The 10,302-nt window shown below is 51.7% G+C and overlaps 1 protein-coding gene and 1 pseudogene across 1 annotated transcript, besides 6 other annotated features; both read left to right on the top strand.

Annotated features, from left to right (window-relative positions):
• Window positions 1-2,342: part of a mobile genetic element that runs on past the window's edge.
• Window positions 1-10,302: part of a sequence feature (areas not merged during assembly with more than two copies in the genome that could not be assigned to a particular haplotype) that runs on past the window's edge.
• Window positions 2,082-2,342: a mobile genetic element.
• Window positions 2,993-6,124, top strand: Tc00.1047053505993.30 (trans-sialidase, putative; the record flags this gene model as incomplete). Its single annotated transcript, XM_802749.1, has 1 exon — window positions 2,993-6,124. The coding sequence occupies one exon, from the start codon at window positions 2,993-2,995 to the stop codon at window positions 6,122-6,124; it is 3,132 nt and encodes a 1,043-aa protein (XP_807842.1).
• Window positions 6,212-6,254: a sequence feature (A-rich).
• Window positions 6,982-7,018: a microsatellite.
• Window positions 7,053-7,077: a sequence feature (AT_rich).
• On the top strand, window positions 8,186-10,302 carry Tc00.1047053505993.10 (annotated as a pseudogene; the record flags this gene model as incomplete).

Below are 10,302 nucleotides of genomic sequence, written 5' to 3'. Positions count from 1 at the left end.
AGATGTTGTTCTGAGATTGCGGCCTTAATCCCCAACAATTTTAAACTGAAGCCGGACGGGGCCTTAATTTTGGATTGGTCCGTGGCGCCGAGAGACGGCGAAAGCGGATCCCCACCGCGCCTCGCGGTTCGTGAGGATGCGAGAACAGGACGCCTTCGACACTATAAAGCTATGCAGGACACTTCAAGAAAACGAAAAGCTGACGAATATTACTAATGCCAAAGTCGAACGAGCTTTGGCTCCTTGGGATGCCACGGCGCATTCCATAGAACGCGGTGCGTTGAGGCACGCTGCTCAAACCGTGGAGACATACAATTTGGACCCACACGTGATCTTGCAGCTGGCGAAGCACGTCGACCCGTTCGACCTTCCCCAGAATACTGTTTGTTATTTGGGGAGTTACACCACAATGCTGACCCAGGTATCGTCTCTGGTCGCATTGATGTGAAGGGAGAAGCTGCGGAAGGGCCGGAACCCTGGTTGAAAGCAGAGGAGCGTTTTTCCATGATTTTAATCACAATCATGCCGCCACGATAACGAGACGCGCGACAAGGACGCGTCTGGCCACTCCACAAGATGAACACGCTATCCCGCTACAGCAAGTCAACGTGCCCGTATTGAATCTAGAGTGGATCCAGAGCCGATTGCACCCGGCTACCTTGGAGAGACTCATGCAAGTTTGGGGACTCGTCGGGCGGTCCCCTTTCCTTCCGTCTTCCTCCGGTAGAGCGTGCGAAGGCTCACGGAGTATTCCAACTGCTGATGCGCGATTGTTACGAAAAGCAGGAATAATCGAGGACGCTTCGTCCACAATAACAGGCGGATGGATAATACCTTTTTTAGTCGTGGAGGAGAAAACCACTGGTTTACGACGACGATGGACCGCGTGGCCACGCGACAGGAACAGAGACGACCCTTACGAGGCTAATGTTCCTCTTTTACATATTTCCCATTATTTGCCGCCTGTGATGGCTGAGGCCGCTTCCTGCCTGGATTTAAAGGCATCCTTCATAGTCTCTTTACCGCGGGATACTCGGCATCTCTTTCGATGCCGCGTGGAGGACGGCACGCTGGTGGAGCTCACAAGGCTCCGAATGGGACACAAGGCCGGCCCAGAAATTCTCCAGATTATTATTACTTCAGCAATTGCGGTGGTGACGACGGTGGTTCACCGCCTCTGGGCTGCACCTCCGTCGGTGCGTATCGACGTATGGATTGACAATATACGCATTGCAGGGTTGAAAAGGGATGTGACATTGTGGGAGGCCCAAGTGCTTCGTAATGCGGACAGTTGTCACGCATCCTTGGGGGAGGACCGCGAATCGGGCGTTACGCATTACGCCTTCCTGGGGGTGCAGTTTGATCACACTCACCGGGCGGTATCCCTGAGTGAGAAGTTTGTCCGGTCTGTATGCGCCATGCCGGCGCTCAATTCTTTAACCATCGCGGGAATGGAGGTTGTGGCGTTACGCTTTTTGTACGCGGCTGCCATTTTGTGCACGCGTTTATGCGACTACTACTTTTTCGTCAAGGCAGTGCGACGGCGATTATCCTCAATTAACCGCGGATTGTGCTGGAGACATCCCCGGCGAACGTTCCGTCGGCAGCGGCTGGTTTTGGCGAGGCCTTACGACGCATGATCAAGAATACAATAGCAAGCGAATCATCAAGCCCACGGAAAAGGCATTGGCCGCCATCATCACGGACGCATCGCTCCATGGATGGGGAGCCGCTTTTATTCCAGACTCCGGCGACGTTAAAATTGCCGGAGAAAAATGGGAGAAGAAACCTTTCCTTATCATGCAGGCCGAGGCACGAGCGGTGCTCTTAGCCTTATTGGCCTTTTCCGCCATCTTGCCATCCACCATGGACGTTTGGGTGGACAACACTTCGCTGCAAGGAGCGGCGAATAAAGGCAGCTCAAAGTCGCACACGTTGACGTGGGAGCTGCAACGGATATATGAGGTTTTGGACTCTCGCGGAATACAGGCAACTTTTGCCTACGTACGGCCAGCGTAAAACCCCGCAGACGGCATATCACGCGGTCGTGTGTTTTTGCACTTCAGGACTTGCGAAGGGGAGCGGCGGGGTCTTGTGGTTGGAGGATCCCAAGGTCTGCCACTTCGTAAGTAATAAATAAATAAATATCCAATCTGAGTAGAGTGAGCAGGGCCACGATTGAGGCTAACGTATGGTATAATATATATATACGCTTCTTAGGTATTGAACTTTGGGAATGTGGTGAATCCACTCTTATTCCATTTATTCCTTTCTTATTCCTATCTGGTTTGGTTTCTATTATTGATAAACTCATGATCCGGCCAGCTGCCCGGAAGATTATTCTAATTTATTTATCGATCTATCTCTCTATGTGTGCTTATATATTTCCTCTGAAAGGATTCTTTTCTGTAGAAACGCCCTTGCGAGCGCTTGCCAAATTTCTTTTGCATTGATTACTTCTTTACATTTTTTTATTGTTGTTTTTCATGTCTAATTCTGCCGCTGGGTTTTATTACGGGAAAAGAAAAAGGCTCAAACGGATGGAGACCCCTATGGTGGTGCTGCTTTTTGTTGTTTGCGCCCAATAGGCCAATAAAGAAAGAAGATTCGGCTATTACGACAAGGTGCTGATTGAGGTACTGCCTCGTGCGGTTGCTTTTTTGCGGTGGTGATGGGTGAGGTGATTGGGGAAATACTGGGCTCAAAATGTGACCTGAAATCCTGAACTGCGTTTTCAGAATGTCTGGATGGTTGTCGCCCTGAGATATAACAATGCCCTGCATTGAAGAATAGTTATTTTATATTTTTGTGCCTGCGACGTCTTTATGCTGAACTGAAGGTTCTGGTGTATTACCGCTGTTTTTGTTCTCTCCACTTCCTGCACACAGTCACGCTAGGAAGGAAAGAAAACAAACGCTAAACGCCACTGTGAAATTCGAGGGCTCTGAAAGGACCAACAGCACACACACACACATTGCCCACACATATTTATATGCTCTCACGTGTTGCTGCGGTGAAGGCACCCCGCACACACAACCGTCGCGGCGTGACCGGATCCAGCGGAAGGAGGAGGGAAGGAAGAGAGAGTGAGCCGCAGAGACCAAACATGTCCCGCCTTGTGTTTGCTTTCGCGGTGCTGCTCCTCCTTTTTGTGTTATGCGGCACCTGTGGTGCTGCGGCCGCTGTGGCGAGTAATGTAAGGGGTACAGTTGATGCATTGAGGGGGATTGGATGGGAAAAGCTTGACAACTGGGAGGATGTTCCTGACGCTGGTGGTAAATATGGCTCGCTTCGTGGTCCCAGTCTTGTTGAAGTGCAGGGTCATTTATTTGCTATTGCTGAGGCCCATTGCAAGGATGGAGACAAGTGCAGCGACGCCAGCCTTACAGGGATTGCGTCAAATTACCTTGATTTAAGTGGTGATGTTGGCCTAACGGAGATCTCGACGGCAGATGCAAGTATCCTTGGCACAGATCTTGTAAAGGAAGGGTCTGAGGGCATCAACACGAGAAAAGGCATAATGCGACCAACGACAGTTGTAATTGGGGACAGTGTCTACATGCTGGTGGGGAAATACAGTCGTACAAAGTCGCAGGTTGCGGGTACGAATGAGCCAGGTCTTTTACTTTTGAAGGGAACTGTCGCTGATGAGGGTGGAAGGAAGAAGATCAGATGGAATGAGACCCGTGTGGTGAAGCCTCAAGGCATAGGATATTCTCATTCCTTGACCGAGTTAATTGGCGGTGGAGGATCGGGTGCTGTGATGGGTGATGGCGCGATTGTGTTTCCCATGCAGGCCAAAGACAAGGATGGAACGAGCGTTTTGCTGTCTATGCGTTTCTCCAATTCAGGGAACAAATGGGAGCTTTCATACGAGACGCCTGGTAAGGGCTGCAGGGATCCAACCCTGGTGAAGTGGGAAAAATGCGAAGACGACGAAAGACTCTTCATGATGGCTCATTGTGCTGGAGGCTACTATGACGTTTACATGTCCACTTGGAATGGGTACAATTGGAATCCAGTTGGTGAGCCAATTACCCGCGTGTGGGGCAACTCACATGATCGAAAGGGGTACGGCGTCCAGAGTGGATCCACGACAGCAATCATTGAGGGAAGGGAGGTGATGCTCATCACCGCGCCGGTGTATGCGAAGGAGGACAATGGAGAGGGTCGGCTTCATCTTTGGGTGACGGACAAGGCACGCGTGTATGATGTTGGGCCGGTATCCCGTGAAAATGATGACGCCGCCGCCAGCTCACTGTTGATGAAAGATAATAATAATGAGTTGATTTCACTGTACGAAAACAAGAAAGACGGAGCATACAATCTTGTTGCAGTGCGCCTGACCGAGAAACTGGAGCGGATAAAGGAAGTGGTGAAGACATGGAAGGATTTGGACAGCGCCTTTGAATCATGCAGTTCCGTTTCCGGCGCCGCTGTCGACTTGCCAAGGAAGGGTATGTGCTATGGTCCTGTTCCCACCAAAGGGCTTGTTGGCTTCTTGTCTGGTAACTCAACTGTGACCGAGTGGCGGGACGAGTACCTCGGCGTGAATGCAACAGTGACGAATGGGGAGCCAAGGGTTCGCAATGGATTGACGTTCAAAGGGTCTGGAGCAGGGGCGGTGTGGCCTGTTGGCGACATGGGGCAGACTGTGCCGTACTACTTTGCTAACAACAAGTTCACTCTTGTGGCGACGGTGTCCATCCACGAGGTGCCGAAGGAAGGCAGCATCCCCTTGATGGGTGTGAGGATGAATGACACCAAAGGCACGGTGCTTTTTGGTCTGTCATATACTCATGACAGGAAGTGGTTGGCCATATCTGAGAATTCTGGTGATGCGGAGGATTTTGATGAGTGGGAGCCAAACAGGACGTATCAGGTGGTACTGCGAATGGATTGTGAAGAGTGGAGTGTCTTTGTGGATGGAAGGGAAATCCACAGCACGGAATATGATGACCATCTGTTTGACTTCCACAGGATCTCACACTTCTACATCGGTGGGGACAGTAAGGATCAAAGTGCAACGGGCGGCCACGTGACGGTGACCAACGTCATGCTGTACAACGAGGAACTGTTGGGAGATGATCTGCGCAAACTCAATGCCGGCAAAGTCACCATTCCATCACTGGGTGTTGAGAAACAACCCACAGGACAGGTGACCAGCACAGACGTCTCAGTTGCTTCCGAGTCAAAGAGTGCGGAAAGCGCCACCAGCCATAAGGAATTGACTGAGAATGATCGTGTTGAACAAGAGGAAAACAGCGTCGATGATCTGGTGCTTGCAGTACCTTTTTCAACGTTTGTCGCGGGATCATATGTTTCTGGACTCGCCACTGCGGCGGAGAGCGCAGAGAATTCTCGTCCAGAGAACAATGTTCAGCTTTCCGAAGGCGAAACGGTCCAGCAAGCCACGCTGCATGAAGACAATAAATCGATGCAGCGGGAATTGGAGGTGGAGCCACGAGAAATACCGTCAACAAAATCAGCGGAGGTTGCTGATGTTGAAGGATCCTCTGAAAGTTATGATACACCACAGCCAGAGGAGGAGGGAGGAGCAAATGACGGGAGTGGCGGATTAACGTCTCCAGTGGCTGCGTCATTGAGTATGGAAACGGCCGCTGCATCAGTGAACGGTGAGCACCAAGTGCAACAAAGCATTGAGCCTTCCGCTGAAAACAACGATGTGCGGTCCACTGGAACCGGAAATACCGGCGCGGAGGAAAGCCTCAGCCTCGAGGCAGGGGGCAGCAATTCCGAGAGGTCAATGGGCTCAGACAGCAGCCTCACTCCTTCAAGGAGTGACGCCGAACCTACATCCGCGGAGAACACCGACAACATCTCTTGGACTGACGCAACCGAATTTTCTTCTGAAGACGGCAAGGAGGCGCCACAGACGGTCGACACCGCACCGGGCAATATAAACACAGCGCCTGGGAAAACCGAGATCCCATCGGAGTCCAACGCAACAACACCCTCGGACAATGAAATTTTGCTTGAGAAGGGGCAGCTCGGCGAGTTGGCGGCCATGTATCTAATTGGTGACAGCACCGTGCATGGGTGTGTGTCTCGGGTGCTGTTGCTGCTGCTTCTGGGGCTGTGGGGCACTGCGGCTCTCTGCTGAGGTGTGAGGGAGGGTGGAATTGCGGCTTTTCGTGGAACAACAACTGAGCAGCATCCCAGCATTGAACACTGAATTTTGTTGATTCCATTTTCTTTTTTTTTTTAATTTCTTTATTTTTGTTTTCTTTTTTGTAAATCACTTCCCTTCTTTTTCTTTTTTTCTTTAGGGCAATCACTATGGACGTTTTTTTTTTCTTTTCTACTCTTCCCTCTTTAATTGTTTCCTGCTGCACTCTTCGTGTGAGGGGTGCCGTGTGTTTCCCGCCCAACTGCTCCACTCGCACACCCACCGACACGCTCATGACGACGGCCCTGTGCGCCTCGCCTGCTGCACGCATGAGGAGGGGCCGCGACGAACGGCGCGCTGAGGGAGCCGTGACGTGTGGGCGTGCGACGAGGGCCTGTGGGGCGGAGCACACATTTCTTTCCCTCTTGTTTTGTTTTGTTTGCGGTCAGGGCGGGCAGACACCCGCAGCGCCACACCCTGCCGCTTTTAGGGATTTTTTTTTGCTTTTTGTGTGCATTTCTCGTGCTGGCAGTCCCGTCAGCATTTTTCTCCCCCTGATGATTTTTTTTCTTTTGCTGCGCTCACTCTCCCGATGGAGTGACGCGACTCCCGTCGTGTCTGCGTGCTTCTCTCAGTCCCCACAAACACGAGTGACTGTGCTCTGCGGGCCGCACTCACGCGCCGGTGAGAGGGCTGAGGGGAGCAGCAACACGCAGACGACCCCGTGAAATATAAACGATGTGCGGACACACGGAGGGTCGGACGGCTGAACGACATTTAAATATCTTTTAACTTTATTTTTGGGCAAAATATATGCAGACAATTTCTGGAGCAACATGGTGGTTGGGTGCTTTTTTTTCTTTTTTTTCATTTTTTTTTATTTTTTTTCTAAAGTGTGAGGTGTGGAATGGTGAAGATGATCTTTTTAAAATTTTAATAATTTTTATGAATTGCCGCTGCTTTGGTCTGCAGAGCAATATCATGAGCTTGAGCAGTCCTGTTATTTTTGCCATGCACTTCTGCTGTACAATTTTTTTTTGTCTCTTTAAATGCTCCGCTCTTCTTTTTTACTTCTTTGCCTCGTGTGTCTGCCTGCAGGCACACACACACACAGACACACAAAATGCAGATTTCAGTGGATTTGGATGCTACTTTTGTAGTGCGTGCTGGTGGCTGGCGCCTCCTTCTGTGGGCATGAAGCGAGGGGAGGAGAGAGGGAGTGCGCACCGCGAGTCACTTTTTCTGTTGGCGTGATGCACCGCCTGTGACTTCTTTGAGTTGGGCATCAAATTCCATTGTGGGTGGAATGGCTGGGAATGTTGTTGCCGCGTCATGGATGGATGAGGATCCGCTTCCGCGTGTGGGTGGATGGGAGATTGCTTGCTCCGTGTGCGTTGTGTGTTGGCTGTGGGCTGTGGCTATATCCCGTTAGTGTGTGATTGATTGCTGGCGGTGTGTGCGTTTGTTGTGTGGAGGGCCGAATCCTCTCACCCGGACTGGCAGCACTGCGATGGTGTGTTTGTGATGGCTGGAGTGGAGTTGCCGGCCAGGGCGAGGGCCGTGGCGGTGCTTTTCCCGTCTGCCGTTTGTTTATTCCGTGTGTTGTGCTGCTTCTTGCTTTTTTCCTCTGTCATCCTCTCCTCCTGTGTTCCTGCGTGGAGTGGCTGAATGCTCACGGGCCATGTTGATTGTGAGTGCTTCTTGACGGCATCCATTCATCTCTCTCTCTCCGCCTCTCTGTCTGTCATTCCCCGTTGGGTGTGTGCTGACTTGGAAATAATAACGCACCCGCCGTGACTTGCCGTGTTGCTGCTCTTTTCTGTGGGCGATGGTTCTCCGTTCCGTCCCTCCCGGATTCTCTTGTACCCCACTCTCTGCGTGGTTGCTCTGCTCTGCTCCTCACTGACCTTTCTGGTGTATTGCCGCTGTTGCTGCCTTCCCCACTTCTTGAACACAGACACGCTAGGAGAGAAGGAAAACAAACGCTAAACGCTACTGTGAAATTGTAAGGCTCTGAAAGGACCAACAACACACCGCCCACACACACATATTTATATGCTCTCACGTGCTGCTGCTGTGAAGGTACCCCGCACACACAACCGTCGCGGCGTGACCGGATCCAGCGGAAGGAGGGAAGGAAGAGAGAGTGAGCCGCAGGGGCCCAACATGTCCCGGCGTGTTTGCTTCCGCGGTGCTGCTCCTTCTTGTCTTGTTGATGTGTTGCAGTGGTGGAGCTGCGACCGCTCAGGTGGGAAGTAATGCTGATGCTTCAACTCCTGGGTCGGCATTGACGGGTGCCATTGCTGGAGAGGGGAGTGCTTCAGGGGGTGTTGAGGGGCTGCAACGGGTCGATCTGTTTGTGCCGCAGACGACGCAGGTGCTGCCGAAGACGGGGACTACAGACTCAGGTCGGAGGGATCCATTTGTTTCACCCTCTCTCGTCAGTGCTGGTGGAGTAATTGCTGCTTTTGCCGAGGGTCACATGAATGCCAAAACCCCCCCCTACCGAATCAACTAAGCCGTCTTCTGATGTTGTTGCGGGGTACATCGACTCTGCGTGGAATTGGTCCACTGTTTTTGGTGAGGTCAAAAAGGAAGAATGGAGGGCACACACTGTGCTTGGTAAAGCGGAGGGAAAGGAGAGTTTGGGTGTTGTGCACCACCCCACAACAACCATGGAGGGCAATAAGGTGTTTCTTCTTGCGGGAAGCACTGCCTTGTCCCCTGTAAATGGGAGTTGGGAAGAGGGCGGCTTGGAACTAAAACTGGTTGTGGGTGAGGTCACGAATCCCACGGGCGGCGAGAAGAGTGGATGGATCAATTGGGGCGACCCCAAACCACTCCCGAATCTGATCTCTTCGGCTTCTCACAAAGGAAAATGGACGGAGTTCATTGCTTCTGGTGGCTCAGGTGTTCTGATGGAGGATGGCACCATTGTGTTTTCTCTGATGGCGATGAATGAAAAAAATGAAGTTGACGTTTACTCCATGATTATTTACTCGACGGACAACGGCAATACCTAGGTGTTCCCAGAGGGCATTTCTCCTGCGAACTGCTTTAACCCCTACATCACCGAGTGGGAGGGGTCAATTCTCATGATTGTTGATTGCGAGAATGGCCAGAGTTTGTTTGATTCGCGTGACATGGGGGCAACGTGGAAGAAGGCTATTGGGACACTCTCAGGCGTGTGGACCAATTCACAATTGGGAGTCTTTCGGGAAGACAATTTGCCTGTGGAAGCCCCTATCACCGCGACCATTGGGGGAAGGAAGGTCATGCTGTACACTTGGAAAAGGTACGCCTTGGGGGAGAAAAAGGAAAATATGTTCCATCTTTGGGTCACGGACAACAACCGCACGTTTTCTGTTGGACCCGTTGCCATGGATAATAACTTGGAACTTTTCCACGCCCTGCTGCACTCGGATGGTGCGTTGCACATTTTACAGGATGGTATTATTAAAGCAAGCAACACCATTTCACTTGTCCCACTAACGGAGGGGCTACAGATGTTCAATTACGTCTTGAAGAGTTGGGCACAGCTGGATTCCTCCTCTGAGTTGTTCACACCCACGGCGGGTCTGGTTGGTTTCATTTTCAACGCATCGTCCGATGGTGACACGTGGATCGACGATTACCTTTGCGTGAATGCAATTGTGACGAAGAATGCAATAAAGGCCAAAGATGGGTTCAAATTCACGGGGCCTGGGTCTGGGGCAGTATGGCCCGTGAGCAGCCGGGAGCATAATGGGCCGCACACCTTTGTAAGCTGTGATTTCACTATTGTGGCGACGGTGATGATCCAAATTCTTTCGAAGTTGGGCACTCCTCTACCGGGTGCGGGTCTGGATGCACCCGTCAGCACGAGCTTCATTGGGCTGTCGCACGACGCGGACGGTAGGTGGGAGACAGTGTTTTACGGAATAAAAACAGCATCGGGCAGCACTTGGGAGCCGGGGAAAAAATACCAAGTGGTGCTCATGCTGCCGGACGGCCACAGGGGATGTGTGTACGTGAATGGCGTGATTGTGGGGAGCCCAGAGACGATACGAACACCTGAGACGCGGGGGCCGAAGTCTCATTCTTCTACATTGGGGGCGACGAGGGAGACATCAACAGCAGCGATGTGACAGTGACGAAAGTCTTTCTGTACAACCGCCCACTGAGTGTCGGTG

This window comes from Trypanosoma cruzi (genome assembly GCF_000209065.1).
Source record: "Trypanosoma cruzi strain CL Brener chromosome Unknown tcruzi_1047053505993, whole genome shotgun sequence".
NCBI lineage: Eukaryota > Euglenozoa > Kinetoplastea > Trypanosomatida > Trypanosomatidae > Trypanosoma > Trypanosoma cruzi.
Note: the sequence above shows the minus strand (reverse complement) of the source record. Positions and strands in the feature narration are given on the sequence as shown.